This window comes from Eubalaena glacialis, chromosome 5, assembly GCF_028564815.1.
Source record: "Eubalaena glacialis isolate mEubGla1 chromosome 5, mEubGla1.1.hap2.+ XY, whole genome shotgun sequence".
In the NCBI taxonomy this organism is placed as follows: Eukaryota; Metazoa; Chordata; class Mammalia; order Artiodactyla; family Balaenidae; genus Eubalaena; species Eubalaena glacialis.
Genome location: NC_083720.1, coordinates 114,626,631 through 114,648,085, shown reverse-complemented (window position 1 = coordinate 114,648,085; position 21,455 = coordinate 114,626,631). Strand labels below are relative to the sequence as shown.

General features: G+C 33.7%; 1 protein-coding gene across 8 annotated transcripts in view; it reads right to left on the bottom strand.

The window, feature by feature from the left end:
* The window catches only part of FBXW7 (F-box and WD repeat domain containing 7), a 203,252-nt gene that overhangs the window by 18,163 nt on the left and 163,634 nt on the right, over nt 1–21,455 (bottom strand). For 5 of the 8 annotated variants that reach the window (XM_061192529.1, XM_061192528.1, XM_061192530.1 and 2 more), the window contains 2 exons: nt 10,212–10,294; nt 7,082–7,223 (listed from right to left, as the gene is read on the bottom strand). The exons of 1 other annotated variant lie outside the window; for it this stretch is intronic. In XM_061192529.1, coding sequence (XP_061048512.1) covers nt 7,082–7,223; nt 10,212–10,294 — 225 coding nt within the window. Of the gene's footprint in view, nt 1–7,081; nt 7,224–10,211; nt 10,295–12,694; nt 12,974–21,455 lie in introns of those variants that run through there. 2 more of the 8 variants (XM_061192536.1, XM_061192532.1) reach the window with 2 other exon arrangements.

Here is a 21,455-nt window from a genome sequence, read left to right as displayed (position 1 = left end):
GACACTTGATAGAATAATTTTAATGTAAACTTTTTAATCTCCTTTGCGTATATGAATGCCAGCTTTAAAGATATTTTTGGAAATATTTGGAAATATTTATGGTTAAATAAAAATACGTGATCTTCTATGGTAAAAAGACAGTGAAACATCTTTTAACATATTACTATTTATAATTTATATTCTATATAATTTAATATATTACTATTCTATATAAATTACAACTATTATGAATATTTCTAATTAAAGGTTAATATACTATACAAGTTTCATTTTTTTTTTCAGTTAACATATTATTACTGTGTTTAAAAAAGGAAGGAATAGAAAAACAGTATCAATACATGGTATATAACTGCTAACAGATGAAAAAATATCCTTTCAAGGATTTTAGGGGCTGCAGTATAGAATGAAAAAAGCCAGAACAGAAGATAAATAATTCAGATCTTAGGTAAATGTTAGAAATTGTGTCAGAAACTTCTACATATTTAAGGCAAAGTCCATGATGAAAATTATGCCCATATAGCAAAACGCTTCTAAGACTTTAAACAATATTTTTATTTTGTTTTAAGATAATATTTAACAAGTTAAATAAAATTTAAATTATATTTCAATTTGAATTATACATATATTCAGCAGATGTTACTTTGTGACATTTTACTGAAAAGTATACAACTGACAAAGATTAGTAACAAGCTGTAATCTACAAAGTAAATGAGACTGTTTTCACTGACCATACACATTCGACAGTCCAATTACTTTAAGTCACATCTCTTAGACGGTTCCAGCAAAGGTCTGGACCACGTGGTCCCTAGCTTTCCTCTCTCCAGCCTGGATTTCTTTCCTGAACTCCAGACCTGTTTATAAAATTGCTTATTCAACATGTATTCTTGGGTATGTTAATAGAAACTATATCCATGACCTTTCTCTTCAAATATGCATGTCCACAATCTTCCTTATTCCAGTAAGATGTAACCCTTATTATATTAGTCTGTTCAGGCCCAAAGCTCTGGAGTCATCCCCAACTCTCTTACTTTCACCATCAGATAGTTCTGATCCATCAGTGAATTCTCAGGCCTTAAAATTCAAAATATACCCAGAATCTGACTATTACTACATTGGTCTAAGCTACTATTGTCTCTCACCTGGGTTATTCCTATAACCTCTTACCCAGTCTCCCAGCTTCCCACCTTTGCCCTCCTAGTTCTGTTCTCCACAAAGCAGTCAGAGTGACCGTGCTAAAAGTCACTCACTCACTCTTCTGCTTGAAGCCCTCCAGTGGCTTCCCACTTCACTCCAAGTAAAAACCAAAGTCTTCAGGTTGGCCTACAAGGTTCTAATTTCCTATTCCTTTCCCTCGTTTACTCTACTTTAGCCATAGATACTCTTTCTGTGCCTCAAACACACCCAGCATGCTCTGCTTCAGAGCCTTTTCACTTGCTGATCCTTGGACTATTCTTTCCCTAGACACCCACATGCTTTACTTCCCTACCTCCTTCTCTGAGACCTTCTGTGTGCAATTTTCTAAAACTGCAAACCAGTTTGAAATCCCCCAACCCCCTCCCTTTCCTGACTAGAGTTAAGTTCTCCAAAAAAGGGCTTTTGTCTGTTTTGTTAATTACTGTATCCCAGATCCAAATTAGGGCCTAGCACCTGACAGATACTCAGTAAATATTTGTTGAATAAATGAATGAATCGCCAAAGAGTCAGGAAATACTGCACCAATGCTATCTTAAAACTCTTTCTTGACAAAGTTTCTATTCTATGTACCTGATGGTATCACTGGGACTTGCTTGCTTAGTCTGGTTCCAAGACTGGTTCCCAATTTTGATACATACATGGTTTAACAGCAAGGGAAGGATGTATTAACTTGAAAACCTTGCAGTTAATGACTATATTAAAATAAAATAATATTTTATTATTATTGGTGTGGGTTGTTGAACCCACACCAATCTTTAATGAGGACTAGAGGAAAGAATACCGAATTGGGGATCAGGAAACCCAACTTTTGGAGAAGATAACTGCCACTAATTAGGTTACAATTTACCTCTGCAGGCTTTAGTTTCTTTATCTGAAAAAGTGTTGGAAATTCTGATAATAATTATTTTATTTCTGCTCTGAAAAGTAGTTCTTCTGGAAAAGAAAAAAGCACTTTCCTTTGGTCTTTCATGGTAAAGTTACTGGGAACACATTGAAAGGGATAGGAAAAACATTCCAAAATCAGAGAGAATCAAGATAAACAAAATTTAATTTGTGGACAAAATTGCAAATGCAAACTTGAAAATTCCCCATGAAAGTGGTATTTGATTTCAGGTAATCAGAGAATACCTGAAGGTGGTAGAGAAGAGTAGAAGGAGCACTGAACTGTAATCAGGGGCCTAGGTTTCACCAGTAAACTCACTGTGGAACTGCAGGGAAGCCCCTTAATTAGTCTGCATCTCAGAGACCCCACCTGTATAATGAGGGGCTTGGCCAGACCAGGGGTTCCCAAGTGCTGTTTGAGTGGTGCAAGAATCATGGAGTCCTCCAGCCCACAATCACGGAGTCCTCCAGCCCACCATCAAAGAGTCTGATTCAGTGGTCATGGTGGGGCTGAGGGCAGTTTATGCTTTAAATAACCAACTCATCCCGTACTGATGCGGGTGATTCACAAACCAGCAGTGGTTATTAGTCTGCATGATCCTTGGTGGTATCTCATTCAGATATATATATTTTATGACTTTAGGCAGTCTAGCACTTGAATTTCATGTGGTAAAGAACTCACTTCTCTAGTACCTCCAGAAGATGGTTACTTAGTCTGTTTGAACAGTTCCAGGAGTGGAGACTTACTAGCTCCCGTTCTACTCTGGGTCAGTTCTAATTGTTAAGTTCAACTTACACCAAAATCTGACTCAAAGAATATGATCCAGGTTTTGTTTGCTGAAGAAACCAAGAATCAGTCTGATTCTACTTTTATACAAAAGTCTTTAAAGTGTTAGAAACAACATTTTTCCCTTAGTCTTCTCTGGCTAAATACATGACTTTCTTTAACTCTTCCTCACCCAACAGGGCTTCTTGATCATACTGTTTCAAATACAATGGCAAAGTAATACTGAATTCATTTTCTTTTGGCACTTTGCTGTTTTAATATGTCGTTGGCTAGCAAATAAAAGAGATCCAAATAAGTTAGAAAACATGTACAATTTCTAAGTGTTACCATAAAACTTGATTAAGTCCTTCAAAGGAATAGTTTTTACTCCACTTTTAATTTCAAAACACAGAAGTATTTTCTACTTCATCATTCAAAAAAATATTATGGAGTGTAACAGGTATTTTCAAAGTACATTCATAGTTTTAATACAGTACAAATATGTTTTGTTTAAAATAATGCTAATAATGTTAATCTGATGACATTTGCATGAAGCTAGCGTTAATAGCTTCTTTTAACACCTGAGAAAACTGAGGTTCACAAAGGCTACTTCTTGACCAAGAGAGGAAACTAACATTTATTGAGTTTCCACTGTATTTCCAAGAACAGCTTTAAGCACATTTACATGTTTTCTCCCTTTCGACAACTTTTTAGTGTTATATCTATTTTACAGAGGATGAGAACACAGGCAAAAGTAGTTACATAATATCAATGAAATTACCCAGTTATTAAGAGGGAAAGCCAGAATTTGTACTAAGAGCTTTTTCTTCTAAGTCAAAGTGCTTCTCATTACATCAGGATACCTCTGAATATCAATTTCAACACCAGAGAATGTTAATGGTATTGGTGTCTTTACCTAGTCTACTATTTGCAAGTGAAAAACTATATAGTAACATTCAAATGACATAAACAAAATAAAAAAGTGACCAATCCTCTTCCCCCAAATTAACAATCTGAAAGCATCAACCTGGGGTTGCCAAAAAAAGCAGAATCAAGGGCAACTGAAAATTCAAACAGTACAAAATTTGTTTTTTTTTTTTTAGTTTTGTTTTTAATTGGCACTTCTATTTTAGAGTGGCATTCTGTTTCAATTTCCCTTTTCCTAAAATGGTGTATCATTTGTTCTCATTCAATTTATAAATTGAGTACAGAGTACTTTGTCAGAATAGATGGAGCTGGACCAAAACAATGCTGCGTCACCATCTTAGGGGCAATAGCAGAACAGTAAGGGGACAAGCTCTCCCATTTTGCTTGTTATGCCACAGAAAAGTCATCATTAAATGCCCCCATAGCACATCTGTAGAAATCATGCCAGTTTAATTGTCCCTCAAGTATACCACATAGGTCAACTCATGACTCCCCCACTTTACTATGAAATTATCTCTCTCTACAAGTTAAGCATTAAAGCACTGTAAGCCTTTAGGCAAGTGATTCATTTCTAGTTAGTTTGGCACCAGCCCTGAAAACTAAGGGCAGTGTACCACAATGAGGCCTTGGGTGTGTCAAGGCAGAAATGGTACTCAAAGGATTAAGGTCTTGATCTACCCGTCTAGCTGACCTTCTGTTGCTGGTAAACTTCTTTGCTACAGAATATTTATGTGAAAAAAAATATACAGTACTATACCTGCAGGGATAATTCTATATGTTATTCCTATTAACTGAGAACAAGTTTTCTACTTCTCCTATGAAAAGTGATCAAATGGGCCTTTTTATAGGACAAAAGCCAGCCTAATATAGTTTATTGAATATCATTAATTCTAAAAAAACAAGTTTTTAAAATTACAATTAACATTTCTGAATTTGGGATGCATCTCATAATCTATGGTATCTCAGATTTGACGACATACAGTACGTGGGAACACGAGGACGTTTCATTAAGAAAAGCATGAGTGAGCTAAACAAGCCAACATTGTACAAAGGACTCCCTAAAACACCCTCACTGCAAAATAGAGCACAAATGCCCCCTACTATATATCAGTACTTGAGATAGTTCTCTTAAAACTGGTAAAAAAAACCTAAATGGCTAGCAAAGAATATTCTGGGACTCTGAAACATTGAAAAAAAATAGGTCCATACCACATACAAAAATAAATCTCAGTCTAGACTACCTTCTGATAAGAAATAAAGCTTTGCATATAAAATAAACATTTTGGAGGCTGTCTACAATGATGATAAAACTATTACTAATAGTGTAATTTTCCATCATGTTGGTACTTTCCTATAAAAATGACATGAAATCAGTCTCTGCATACTCTCAAGTGCTGTGCTGCTCACACTACATGTGCGTGTAAGCATGACAATCCACACCCATATTCCTGTCTCCTTGGCTTAATCAGAGATGATACAAGTCTTTAAAGCATTTTTTTTAGGCTTTGTAAGTGTCTGAGTTCTATTTTCACCTCTAATTGGCGGGATACATCTTTTTTTAAAAGGATGTGACAAATAATTTAGAATTCTGAGGGCATGTGTAGGAAAAAATTAAAATAAAATTAAAAAATCATGAACCTAAGATAAAAGAACTCAGATGAGGGGAGGGAATGATCCTTAAGGAAAGGTAAGTTTAATTAACAAATGACTGTGAAAACAAAACACAAAATCTTTGTAATTGTAGTGGTTCATAACATTATTGTAACAGTGAAGTATAACTTTTATGCCTCTAAGCCATAGATTCTCAACCTCAGCAACTGATATTTTGGGCTGGATAACTTTGTGTTGGGGGAGGCTGTCCCTTACATTGGCTCCACCCATCAGATGCCAGCAGTGTCCTACCCCCGACCCAGGCAGTTGTAAGAACTAAAAATGTTTCAACCAAGGGAAAATTTGCCCCCTGTCGAGAAGTGCTGCTCTAACCTTTCAGTTATCAACCGAAAAGAGAAGGTATCCTAGTTTCTCTGAAATCACCTGAAGGGTAGAAAACAATTTTAAAAATCCATTTTAAATAAACATTGCTTCAAGTGAGTTTTCCAGCTCCAGAAGAAAAAAACTGGGACATTTACTTAGTTATTGCCCAGGTATTTTAAATATTGGGATTTATATAAATGGACACCATAAAAATCTGAAATATCAAATAAAATCTATAAAGTATCTTCTTTTTCAACCATTATTCCCCTATGCATTCATAAAATACCATCAATCAAGTAGCCAGAGGTAAGGAAATATATTCATTTTACATTAGTACAGTGGCTAGTATCAGAGATACCTTCACTTTACATACTTTATATTATTTACTATTTACAAGGAATAATTAACCAAGTGTTTAATCGATGCCAACTACTTTGCTACATACTTGACTTCTATGTATTATCTCACTAGAAGAAGAGATAAATCAATTTATTATCACTATCATGAGTTATAAAATTCATAAGATTCAAGGTTTGGTTGTAGCTGTACTTCCCGGTAAAATTCCCAAAACTTTAAATGCTAGTAAAATATAGTAATCAGAATTTTGAACACAATAAGCCACACACAAGCATGGCACTGATGGAAAGAAGCTGCATCAACTCTTGGAGGCTACGAGGGTAACAGTGATGGATAAGTTACCACTAGTGACTAATTAGCAGAGTTCTTACAATGCTTAACTTCCAAACAGTGCAATTTAGAAAACAAGTACATTCAGTAATACCAGAAGCCCAAACATAAAGGAGAAAAAGAAAGGTCTTATTATCTAAAAAGCAATAAACAATGCAAATGCACACTTACACAAAACAAGCACTGGACCCTCTTGATTAATATACCTAAAAATTAAAGTGAGTTCCCTTATTTTTAATAGCATTTTTTAATTGAGATATACTTCACAAACATAAAATTCACCATTTAAGTGTACACTTCAATAGTTCCCAGCACACCCATCTTGCTGTGCAACCATCACCACTATCCAATTCCAGAAAACTTCCATCACCCCCAAAAGAAGCCCCATACCTATCGGCAGTTAGTCCTAACCTGCCCTCCCAACATCACCTAGCAATCACTAATCTCCTTTCTGTCTCTGTGGATTTTCCTGTTCTGGATATTTCATATAATCATACATTATGTGGCCTTTTGTGTCTGGCTTCTTTTACTTAGCATAAGGTTTTCAAGGTTCATCCATGGTGTAGCATGTTCCTTTTCAGGGCTGAATAATCCCTTATTTTTTGCAGCAAATAAGTGAAGCATTTCAAGTACTGTGTTTAGACATGTCACCTGAAACATTTTCAGCCACTCCTGGAGGCCTGTAGGTGGTTGGACAGATGTAATTCGGCGTCGTTGTTGCCCTTGGCCATTGGCTGCTCTCAGGTCTCCAAAAGTTGTCGGTGTTGCTGAACATGGTACGAGGCCAGCGGTACTACAAGAAAATACAAGAGTGGAGGCAAAGACAGATATTTATTAAGAATAATGGGCTCTAGTTTAATAAGAATGGGACGACACGGCATATTTCAAACATCAATCAAACTATTATTTTTATTTGCTTGTTCCCAGAGAGCAAGGATGCACAAAACCTATTCTGCTATTGTAGAGTAAGTTTCCTCCCTCCTACATAACCACCTGTTTTTATCCCGGCACAGCTAATTGCAACCAAATGACAGAATCTCTATGGCAAAACTGTAAGTTGTTGATAACATACAAATAATGTTAAAATATTTCCTGAGAAGATTCAGGTTCCACTTGCCTATGACTGGTATTCAGCATCATAATTAAACAAAAGTTTAAATTTCTTTCATAAAAAGGGGTGTGAGATTATTAATGCTTTAAAAAATTCATATATAGAAGTAGTCTGTTAAATGTTTTAGACATTTCACTAGTCACATTATTCCTTAAGTTTGCTCCAGATGCCTTCTAAATTATTTATAATATTTGTCTATTCCTCTCTAATTTCTATTGCTATGATTAAGCTTAGTCTAAATAATATTTGACAGGAATAAGCCTTGATTAGAAATGTGTTTACTCAAACAGGTAGGTAGTAAGAAATTATTTTATTATATGCAAAATTAAATACTGTAAAATGAGATCATTTTGGCTAAATACTTTTAGTCAATAATTTAAATTTTGAGACAGTTAAAAAAAAAGAAACACCACAAACCTGAAATTCAATTAATTCTGCCACTAGTAAAATAAGAGATGATCTATCTCTAAAATTGTTCAACTCTCCTAAAAATGCCTAATAGCAGAAAAAGTAGTTAGAACTATGTTATTAGTATATTAAACTTTACTTTCTAATTTCAATGCCTAATTAAATTAGTTAAACTCGAGGTAAGTACTGAACATCTCTATCTTAGAGACACGTGGAAAAAAAGGAGCAGAAAGATTCAGTTAACAAAACTGCGTTTGTAAAATAATCTTCATTTTATTGAGCTATGACAGTAAAGCGTTTTAAATCCAAAGAACATATAAATTATATCCTAACAGTTAACTATCAAGCTCTGAAAAATTACTAATGAAACAACTCCAATTCTTTTCTATCCAGCATATCTCACTATTTTGCTTAAAAATGCATCTCAGTCACCAGATTATACAGAAAAATCTTCGTATCTACCACCTTTAAATCTTTTAGCATTATACATCTAAGATGGTCTCTAACATTCAACAACTAAATCTATTTTTCTTTTATCAAATTTCAGAGGTAAGCTCTATTTTCTTCTCTGAAATGAAATAGGATGTGATTATAACTTAAATTTTCTAACAAAAATGATGAAAAATCATAGTTTCATCTTATTATTAGAAAATTTTTCAACAAAATTAAAGAACATCAAAAATACACTGATCAAGTCTCCAAAAAGACACGGCGATCAATATGCTGTCTGGTTTGCTTTAGTAAGACTGTGTGTTAAAAGGCTAAAAATAAAACTTTCACCTTTGCAGGTACTTTCTCAATAAAAAAGTCGGCAACTAAAGAAAAATTTTACTAAAATGTGTTCTGTGGTAAAAATTCAGCAGTCATTTATAAACTGCCTTAAAAACAACTGAACCATTTAATACTTCTGCCCTGGCATTAGCCATATTAATCGAAGACCAAAATTATATGGTTGACTGAAATCTATACATTAAAAAAACCAGCACATTTTAAACATTAAACTCAACTTTCTCATCCAAGAAACAGTTTATCAAGATTAGAAGAAAAAAAACAAAAATGAAGTGAATAGTTTCACTTGTCTATCACTCCACACCCTCTGGCGGAAGTGCCAAAACACAGTGAAATTGTCAAAAGGCAAAGCCTACGTAAGAGGGAGGAAGGGAACAGTTAACATGGGAAAATCACACAAAAAAGCATTTCCTGAGTAACCAAGAAATAGCTTTATTTTTCTCTTTTGTATCATTTTTGTATATAAAACTACTCTAATTATTATGATTTCTAAGTTTCACCAAAGAGCAACTGAAAGAAATATTTTCCACAACTGAATGAAGTAAACGTATAAACTGGTTCCCTGGAAAAAAGAGATGCAATCTGTAACAATGTTCAATCACATAAACTTATGTCTGAGCAATGTTAATTTTACTGTATCTTAAAAAGTAAAAATAAATCTAAATCAAAATATTGAGGGGAAAAAAAAGAAATGTCACCATCATGAAGTTCTTATGGTTTCTATAACTTTCAATCAGTTATTCGAAGAAGTGACAATTATGCAAAAAAGACCCCCAAAAAAACCCTTAAGATGCTTTTGTCATTTAAATTTTAAAATACCACATTCCAAATGACATCCAAAGCCATTTTTAATTAGCTGGGTAATAGATATTGTGCTTAAGTTAGCCTAATTAGCGTGAGAGTGGGAAAAGTTTTATACTGATGCAAAATCCAAAAATGATGGAATGGTGCAGGAAACAAGAGTACAGTTGTATTTAGTTGTTATGGAAACTATTCTACTGGTGTAGAAATGTATGTGTTAAAAACATAAGACTTATGAAGCAAATAAAGGGGGTTTCTAACATAGTAATCTCATGAAATAAGATTTAGTTAGTAATTGTGCGGTCTATTTCACTGTTAACAAATGTATCTTCAGTTATGCATATATAACTATCCAGCCTAGAACAGCTGTTGCTATAGTAACAAGATACATTTGCTCATATCCATATTTTAGGATTTACTTTTTAGAATGCCTTAAAAATTACGATTTAAAAATTTTGTTGATAAGAGAACTTCTGCTTGTGTCTTACTTCAATGTATTAGTAATATAAAGCCACAGTGGTAGTCATTCTTCTCCTTATTTAAAATGTATGTTTCTCAACTTTCAGTGATCTCAAAATGTGTTAAACAGTCAACAGTATTAGTGACAGAATCATCAACTCTTTAAAGAAACATGAGAATCATGAGAGAATGAATTATTATACTTAATATTACCTTGTATATTCTGAGACTTTGCATGGTTTCTTTCCCAAAGAAAAAGAGCGGACCTCAGAACCATGGTCCAACTTTCTTTTCATCTATAAGGTAAAACAAATGAGATAGGTTTAAAAAAAAATCACCTGTCCAACTATCAAATCTTAATGTTAGCATCAGTAATACTGAACAAATTCTTAAATTTTCATATGCCCGCAATGTTAATTAGGCATAGTTAATTCATATAGAAAATAAATGTTTCATACTTTCTTCTATTAGTTCTACTTTGTTTTACTCTTTACAAGACTGGAAAGGTGAATTTTCCCCCCTAATGTTTGTCCAGAAGAACAGTGTATGGCGATTTAAAAATTGATATCCATCGTATATATTCCTTGAGAGTACTATACCTTTCACATTTTCTAGTTTAAGAACCAACACAGAGGAACATGTCATGTTAACCCACATAGAAAAGAACCATATTTAATATACTGTTCTTAATGATTTACATTTTCCTTTAAACACATATTTTAAGAAAGATAAACAACAAAATCAGAATGGAAGTAATAGTCACTGAATTTAAAAACACTTTATTATAAAAGGGTAAGGAGAATAATGTAAATAAAATGCTCTTGAAAAGTAATTATGATAAGGCATAAAGCAATGAATATGGGCAATGAAGACAGTACAAAAAGTAAATCCATAATAAGAGGGAAATCTGGAGATGGTATAATAACGGTAGAAAAAAAGCCATCAATTGATATTTTACACAGAATACATAGCTCTACTGACAGATACTCACTCAGGACAAAATATTCTAACTTGAAAACCAACAAGAAAAACAGAAAGATTTAAAAAGAATGAGTTATGCATCTCTGTAAGGTATACCCGACATCTGTAGTTTTAAAGTATTTCATTATGCTATATAGGTATGTAATATTGTAAATATATTCAGAATTATATTTTATCATCAATATTGAAATATATATTTTTTTATATTTTACTATTGGTTAACTGAGGTCATCTTACTATAGGTATGTTATAAAACTATAAAATAAGATCTGAGAAGATTCAACTTTCTCTATTTCAGCAACCCCTCTAAGATTTGTGTCTGCTAATTAATTACTGTATCATTGAAAATGATGGGAGCGGGGGAATCCCAGAGTGATAGAAAGTTACCCTCATTTTTGTAATAAGGTGAAAACCCTTGCTTTGCAGCAGTCTTATTTTCTTACCTATTCCTCACATGGGAACGTCATAACACAGCATGCCACACTGTAAATACCAGAGAGAAGCAACAAGACTCTAAAAGCTTTTTGAACCACACTTTGGGTAATAAAGACTGTGTTTTTATCATCATGAAGAAAGTATTCTAAAACACAGGGATAATCTTACGTTACAGGCAAGAGGTGAGCGTACGACAAGCTCATCCACAATTTATACCTTAGTTCATGAAATACCAACAGAAATGGAATTGGTCTTATTTCAACCCTTCAGAAGTTTCTGTGCTCATAACATTGTTTTAAAGTGATTCCTCTCAAAACCCATTATTTTCTTTCTCCAAATAATTTTAATAAAAAGCAAAAATAAATACTTTAATACATTGGTAGCCACATGCTTGCATATATATAAATTATAGACACACATGTACACATACACACAAATGTATCCATCAGGAAGGTCAGTCAGTACAGATTACCTTAAAAATCTATTCTTTATAACTTCCACAAACCCTCATTTTCAAAGTTGTTATGATAAACTCTGATATTCACTGTAATTAAGTTTGTAATACTGGCTTTCAGAACTTCCCTGGATATCTTGTAAATACATTGGTGCAAATGCCATTTGCCACTAAAGCAAACTTTATTTCCATCTTAGAAATCCTTCAATGAATAAAAATGCCTGAAATTCATATCAAGGGAACTGCTGTGAAAGGATTTTTAAATTTAGAATATTTTATAAAAAAAGCACTTTCTGTATGACTATATGTCTTTTAAATATTATATTGTTTACTGAAAGTACTGACTTTAGAACCAAAAATCAATTCTGCAATTTTGAAGGGGTACAGAAAGTAAATATAACCTCTTTAAATATAAATCCCCAATATTCTAGCGATTCTACACTTTAAGAGAGGCAACTAAAGAAAAAAGAAAAACCTATATATAAGGTATAGAAAAATTAAAGGCAAAAGGTTCACTAAAAGCTAACTAAGGATAGAGTATTTCCAGGTCAGCATTTAACGGAGCCACATTTCTAAAGTCTGAATATATTTTTAGAGGAAAATTCTCAGATTAAAATGTACATTTTATTTTAAATGTAAAGCTTTTTCCAGTTCACGTTGTCTTTCCATTATTTGCTTACATTCATGATATAAAACAGAATACCAGACATCCAGCCACCCACCAAAATTAGAGGATACTGCAGCCATCTCTGATGATACAGATTTTCCTTCTCAGGCAGGCACACACACACAATCATACAACACAGGAAGAAAACAGCTTACTTACTTTGTAAAAAATCATTTTTAGTGTGCCGTAGAAACCCATATTTTCTGGATTTTTCCCCTTCAGTGATTCTGTGCCCCCGTGTGTCCGGCTGCTTGGCAGTCTCTGACAATATAAACCTTTTTCAGGTAGGTATGTCACAGATTCTAATGTGGACATGCTCAGGCACGTCAGAAAAGGAAGATTAGGGAGCAGAACCGGCAACAAAACTCCACAGTAGAGGCAAATGCAGCTCAGTATCAAACCGCTTCTTGGGACGCACATACATACATGCAGCTTGACTGAGGAGAACTCAAGGGAATAATGAGAGAGAACCGAGCAGATTATTGGAGGAGACTCTGCCCTGTCAAAGCCTGGCCTGAACAGATTCCTCCCTCAGCAGCAGAGGGATCAGATTACATCTTCCCTTGAACACAGAATGGTGCAGTCCAGGATTCAGCAATGCAGACTGCACATCAATTACATGGTGATCCGCTCCAGGGAATCCGTAAGCACACAGCGCGCTGAACAGAGGGAGGAGGTGGGCAACGAAGGAGACCGCCCCCATACCACAGCCCCCTCTCTCCCCTTTCAAACTTTCAGGAGGTTATTTTTGTATTTTGTAAAACCTGCATTTTTGAAGAGTTTTAAATGGCAAGCATCGTTTCCGCAAATAAGTCCTTTCAGAAACATTTTGAAAATGGAATATATTTTCATATGGTCCTCCCAACGGAAGCAAAGCAGTCTATTTTCACTAACTGCTACCCTATTGCAGTCAGTCCTGGCAGAGACTGATCAGGTTTTTCAAGTAGCTTGGACGGTCCAAAACGGGCAATTCCAAAGGGAGGAATTAGATATTCTTTGGGGCGATTTACAAAAAGGTAAACCAGTTTGGAGCATACGGCATTTGCAGAAATTATGTAATAAGTTATACTTCAACCTGTATATTTCTTACATTAAGATTTAATGTAAATATTCCCTTTGCTTTCCCATTCCATTCATTTAAAACATAGTCTTCAAGAAAATTACCACACACTGCCAATCCTTACTAATCATGAGAATATCTTTTTATGATTAACAAACTAAGTAGATAAAGTCTGGCTGAAAGGTTCTGTTTCTCCCAAGAGAGCAAAAACTGTGCTCATTGGAGAGTCTTATAATTATTTGTTCATTTACTGTTGAGTAAACAGGAGGCACTGGACTTCTACCTCTAAACTTACTTTCACAATGTGTACTGCTTATCATTAAAAAGGTATTTTATAGAATAACAAAGGTACTAAAGTTTGCCTGAAGGCAACCTTTTTCTTAGAATGACTACTAGGCAAATCTAGATATTTCATCGCTCAACTTGCTACAAAACCAGCTTCGGAGGCAATTATAAGATTCCTTGGACTAGAAAGGCCCATTATTAAGGGCCTAGTTAATTAACTCCTACCCTCCCCATTAACGTTCTTTATTACAAGTAAACCGTGTGCCTATAGTTGCTTAAGTACTTAAAAAGTTTCTTCAGGAAAAAAGAAATACTATTTTGACTTACTACATTTTAATACTCTCTGCTATGGTAATAAATGACTTTTGTTAGAAAAATGATTCTAAATCCTGCATAAAGTAGTATCATAATTTTAAAAATAAATGTTTACCTTTTTAATTAAGACATTAAGTCAGTATAACTCTTTTACTTTATTTTTTTTTAAACATCTTTATTGGAGTATAATTGCTTTACAATGGTGTGTTAGTTTCTGCTTTATAACAAAGTGAATCAGCTATACATATACATGTATCCCCATATCTCCTCCCTCTTGCGTCTCCCTCCCATCTTTTACTTTAAAACATAAATAAGATAATCTAAAATTTTATGAAAATGTACATCTTGGGTCTTCTCCTGGAAGTTATAGTCTACATATTATCTTTAAAAAAAAAAAAATCCCCTTCCTGGCTCTTAAACTAATTCTTACCCTCAGAAACAATATGTACATGTACCCAGCAAAAGTTAGTTTTCTAAATAAACAATTAGCTTACTTCAAAGGAAAGTTCCTTTTAAAAAGAAATCTCTTACTCTTAGGAAAAAAAATCCCAAATGTTAGGAACAGACCCATAAACCCTTTTATTAGAGCTTCAGAGCACGCAGGATTTAAAAAAAAAAAAAAAAAAAAGGATACCCCTTCCCCCCATTCTGGGCTGTCTGAAGAAACTAATTGTAAAATGAACACCTGAAATTTCCTCTAAAGCTTGTCGGAGGACAAAGAGACTACCTACCAGTCACACACTGGTATATACCTTGACTTCAATTGAAATCATGTCCTACCTCTAGTTGAACTAACCTTTTCAAATTAAGTCTACTCAGTTGAGGACACAGACCAACTTTAATAAACCAGGAATGCTGTCTCAAAATCTAGGATAGTTAAAGAAGAAAATATCTTAACTTTGTACATTCAACGGACTGCTCTTCTGGTTACATGGTTCCTATGTATGGCTATGAAGTTACAGGAAAACCTGATTCCCACAAATGTATGTTTATATGTAGGTGTGTATATTCATATTTTATTTTTAAATAGGTAAAATATTTATCTGGCTCAAAAATCAAAATGATATGCAAAAAGTAAACACTGAGAAGACTCTCCAACACCCCCACCCACCCATCTACCATGGTTCCCACTTGGAAATGATTTTCATTAGTTTGTTTATCCTTTAAGTGAGAATGTGTATGCTTATAAATACTCAGAAAGACTTAATTTTTCCAAATATTTAAACAATTCTCCCTAATATCTTGTTTATAATGTTAATTTGAACTGCGAAGAAAGAATTTTCAAGCAAAGCTAGTCAACCAAGTCTCTAGATTTCAAATTAACAGAATAAAATGAATGATTTTCAATATTCTCTAAAGTACTAGGAATGAAAATTGTGATCTATTATATTATTTTCATCATAATCTATATATGAGCAAAGGAAATGAAATCATTCTCAAATTCCTGTTTCTGGGAGTCTTGGCTAAAATACAAACATTTAAAACTTTATTCAGAGATTTAAGGTTTTTAGTAATATGACTGAAAAAGGCTTTGTGTGTGAATCTTTATCTATCTTATCCCTGTGGTAGACAGAAACATTGTAAAACTGAGATCAGTCCATAATCTATGTTAAATAAGTTTACCAAAAAAAGTATTTTATGCTTTATGCTAGAATGTTAGCTACTAAGTTCACTGAAAAAGCTAGCTAGTTAATCATTATAGCTAAGAAAATACTTGTGTTTGTCATCCACATTTTTAGAATTAATATCTCAGTGTATTCAATATCATTTTCACTACAATAAACTAAATCTTCATGTAATACCAGCTAAGCAATGAATTTCCCATTCTATAAAGAATTATTTCTTGTGCTGACTGACGTGCTATAAACCTTGCTGAAAATCTATTAGTAAGGGAGTGACTAACAATGAAGTCCTTAGATTATAGCCTATCTGCTAATTCAGACTCAGAGCTCATTTCATCACAACTCCACTGAGCTAGGTGTATGAGGAAGGCATGAGAGCAGGAGCTTGAAAACTGACAAACAGCACAAAGATATGAAGATGTACTGCCCCAGAGTGTAAGCCTCTGGGAAATAGTAGCAGTAGAATGATTAACTTGTGAGCTAGTATAAGAGAAACGGCTCTTTCTAAGCAATTGGTGGGGATGACTAAGTTTTCAGAAGAGCAAGCTGTGGTTATGGGCAGAAACAAAAAACAATCTACATGTAAATAGTGAGAAAAATACAAACAGTAAAACAGTCTTCATGTATCATGTATCTTCAGAGAAGTATGTATTTTTATACATGGTGTCGACAGAGGAAGGAGTCATTAATAGAGTACTTTTCCTCACCTTGACTCTCAGAGTTCATTATTTCCATTTTAAATATATTCTTCCATTGCACTTATCATACCTCATTGTAATTGTTATACATCTCTCTCCCCTACCACTCGAAGGTTCACAGCTTTCTAAGGCAAAGCAGAAAAATGATATATAACAAATAATTAATAGTTTTGAATCACTGGCCATACAAGCAAGTAGTAGCAACCATGGCATCATTTTTCTAAAGCATAAATATATAACTAGTACTAAATTATACTTATACTTAGTGCTAAAAGTCCAACTATTGTATTATAATTAGTTGATACTATAAATACTATTGGTTCTTTGCATACTTTGCCAACATTTAAAATTTTATTTCCATTTTATAATAGTAGGATAATGTGTTTATATTTGTACGTCAGTGATTTTCTTCATTACTATTATGACAACATTCTTTACTCTGATGTTACACTAAGAAAACCACCTAGCACAGTTAGCTGTCTTGCCCTGAGCACAGAATTTAGATTAGAGACAGTTTGAGATTTCAACATCAAAGAAAGGAATGGCAAGCATGTTGAGGTTGAAACAAACTTGAAATCTCACTAACCCACAGTCATCAGGTTTCTGGGGTGCAAGTTCTTATTAAAAGGTTCACAACTGAAATTGGCAAGTTAATAAACCTGTTCTATCTCAGGTATTATCTATTAAAATAGGATGTATGCCCAGCACCTACATTTTCCCTAATACAAGTAGGTGGCAGCATTGATCAATGAGCTATTTTCACATTTATTCATTCGTTAAGCATTTATTTACACCAACTATGTGTCAGGCACAGGATAGTACATAATTAAAAAAACTTTTTTTTCCCTCCATTGAATTTATGCTCAATTTAAGACAGAGAATAGGGTGATACATATACACATCTGATTCTTAGAACTCACACTGAAATTAGTTCAAAAAAATTTTTGGGAATATGTAAAACGAAACAAGGTAAGCCACATTTAGTTTGAAATTACCATCCAAGGAAACAAATATTAAAATACTACTGCATTAAAAAATATCCCAAACACTAAATATTGTAATATATAACAACTTTGTTTAAAATACACTTGTTGGGAAGTGAGGGGGATGCTTATAATAATATACAAAATCCTAACCTCAGTAAATCAAAATGCAAATCAAAGTATCACAGCTCAGACTGGTTTAAAAATTTTTTAAGATAACTATGATTGTAGGAGTGGTACTTAAACATTTTTTTCTTATTCCTGATGTTTAAAATATTTATAACTTTCTTTATAAAAAGGCAGCCCCTGAGGATTTGATACAAATTACAGTATTGATTCAAGATAAAAGTTCTTTTCATCCCTTAGTTTGGGCCAAATTACTGATCTGATAAACATGCACAAATATATGTATCTACCAATATATAAATATAGACACATACAGAATTTCACACAATAATGCAAGTTAAGAGTTCTATTTATCACAGGCACAGAAGAAAATAATGAAGATGGGAGCTCTGCTTGTTTGCTCTTCTAAAATTTATATTGTTATAGAGCTGTCAGAGACTTACTACACATACCAAAACATTACTTACAATACTTCTTTGTAGACAAGCAACATCTGCAATAATTTGACAAAGTTGGTAAGTCACTCTGGAGTTTATCCTGAATTATCTAGAAAGCAATTAATCTTTAAATTTCATGCTTAGAATCCAAAATAAACTACCAGTAAGCATCTTGAATTCATACCTAGGAGTTTCCTCTCAAATTTTTATTATAAATTTTTTGTAGTAATCCCTTCAGTAAAGTAAGAAAAATATCATGGGAAACTATTTTTTAAAAGGTTAAGTTCAAGAAAAATAAAACAGCAAATATGACCCAGGAATGAATTTAATTAACATGGAGAAAGAATGAAATCAATTTTCCTTCCATGTACTGCTTAGAACCACATTTGCTCTTCTTTCTTTATCCAACTGGATATTTATTGCTGCTGTTTGTAATGTTCAAATATATTTACCTGGCTTGAGAAAAATTTCCTACAGATGTGGTATATCAACCTTGTATTTTAATATTAAAATAACCTTTCATTTTAAGCACTGCTTAAAATTCTGAAATTAATTTCTTATATTAGCTACTAGTCATGACTAAAAAGCTTTGAGAAAAGAGATAAAGGCTAAGAAGTAAAAAAGTTATATCCATTGAATCAACAAAAAAACCACTAATAGCAGGAAGCCATTGAGTGTAGAACTAGAAGGGATCTTGGAAATCATCTAATCTAATTCTCCTTCATTTGTGGAATGAACCTAAGCTTTGGAATCGGAGAAATCTGAGTTTACGCCATTACTAGAGTGTAACCTCGGTAGGGGTTATTTGACCACGATGAGTTCCAGTTTTCTCTTAAATGTGGTGGTAATACCATTTACCTTACCAACCTAGGCCACAGAGTCATTGTGAAAACACAGAGGTGCCCCTATAAAATAATAACCATTATTTACAGGTGAGAAAGAGAATTGTCTTGCTCAGGGTCATACAGCTATTTTAGAGGCGTAGGCTCCGGTCCCAAGTTCACTACTTTTAACTGATTTCCATTAGCTATGTGATGGCTCAAGTTCAGGTAAAAAAATCAGACATTACTAAAGAAGGAAAAAAGTGTTATATTTTGCAAATAGCAATTAAATATGCAAACCACAACTAAATCTTGATGTATTCAGTTCATGGAATGAATATCTAGGTCTATGTAACTATGCTTCTGCTACACTTGGGAATCTGAGGCAAAGACATGGTAATTGGGGAAAAGGTAACAGAAACTGAGAGAAAGAGTTAGCTTAAATGAAATCAATCAATTAAGAAAAAATCACCCACTATCTGCAAAATGCTACTGAAGTCAAATAAAAACATTGCAATAACCCTCCACCCCTAAGATACTTAAAATCCAACTAGCAAGACAAGAGACTAATAGAGAACAATATTTGACTGGATATCAGGTGCCAAATTGGGTAGTGTAAGAAGTCAGAAAATGGAGAAGTCATTTAACTAGTCTGAGATTTCATAAAACATACGATCTTGCTTCTAAATTTAAAAGACAGAAGTTTGGTAGATGTTGAGGAGATAGAAGGAAATTATCATCTGTGGACCTAAGATGTATGTGGAAATGCCACAATCATTAACTTGACAGATTGACAACGTCTATAAGACTTCTAGCAGTCACTAGTCTTTATAAGGCTCATTAGGGAATAATCTTTTTAATACTATTCTCTCTTAATTCAAACACTTAATACTACAGTTAAAATAGTCTTTAACTTACTAGTAATGGTTTCTTCAAAAGTACTTCTTGCCATGACTCATTCTTCCATTTTAGGGCTAATATGTGTCTTTCTGTACAAGGAGAACTTTACTGTGTGGGTGTGAAGACTGTAGACCTTTTATTTTAGTTACAAACACTGACTATGAAGGGGTCCTTCTGTTTCCAAAGGTACTCATACAGAAATCATATATAAAAGCAGGTTGTACTCTTGAATATAGGGGGGAATGGTGCAGATACAAGAGAGTTCTTAAATAAACATTCAAATGTCATATTCACCAAAAAACTTTATGAAAAGACAATAAAAAATGTAACTCAGGGCCAAGGTGGATACCTGACTCATTCTCACCAACATGTGGCCAAAAGGACCTCTACTATTCAAAAACACAGCTTGCTTGGAAAATGAAATACTTTGTCTTGTTCCACTCCCAGCCCTTTCTTCCCATGCCTTGCCCCTCCAGCCTCCAGACTCAAAGCCTCCTGCTAAGGAATAGATTTCAATATAGAGCATTCTGAAGGCACAGAAACTGTTCACCATATACAAAACTAGGAGAAAGGTTACTGTAAAGCAGGAGTTGTGAGATTCAAACACATGATAAAAAGTATGGTCCTTTTGAAAATATATACACATATATTTAAGTGTGTGTGTGTGTGTGTGCATGCACACATGTGTATGGATGGGGAAAACCTACATAAATATATAAAAATGTGCACAGTGGTCATCTAAATGGCTTAATAAGAGATTTTCCTTCTTTTTCTTTTAACTTGTCAATAAACAAGTATTCCTTATTATGTGCTAACAACTGTTCTAAGCACTGGGTATAAGGTAGCAAACAATGCAGATGAGCTCCCTAGTCTCATACAGTTTGTATACTGGAGTGGGGGAAAACACACAATAAATAAACTAATAAATGAAAAAGATAATTTCATATAATGCTAATCTCTAAGAGAGAAATAAAACAGGGTACTATGAAAGAAGTAAGTAGTTAACAGAGGGTAGTAGAGAACTGTAGCTAATTTTGAAAGGTATTACCCAGGAAACAACTTTTAAGTCAAAATGGAGTAGAGCCTAGACTCAGGAAGAATAAGGCCAATCTGGCTAGGTAAAGTGACTGGTACAAGATGAAGACGGAGAGGTAACCAAGGGCCAGATCATGTAGGATCTTGGCCACGGTCAAGAGTTAGGATTTAAGGAATTCTAGTGCAATGTGAAGCCATTAGAGGATTCTGAGGATTTCTAGAATACACAATTTCTGTGTATATGTTTTAATATTATTTTTTATATTTTCAAAAATGTATATAAAATTGAAGACCACTCACAAAGTAATTCTCACTTGCTGAAATTAGACATATAGAGAAAATGCATAAAAATCTTCTCAACTCTTTCATGTCCAATTACTCTTCCATTTCCCTTATCACTTGCCACCACATACTAATTCTCAAACTTAGCATCTATTCCAAGATTCTTAAACTTGGAAAAGGAAGAGAATTGGAATAGTAGGTAATACTTAATTATTCTGTACCATGCACCAAGCACCATTCTAAAGCCTTTATATCTAGTAACTCCATTCTACAAGAATGATGGGGTATCTACCATATCATCTCTATTTCCTTGCTCTTCCACTTTCTATGCCCTGATTTTATCTTTCCATTTGATA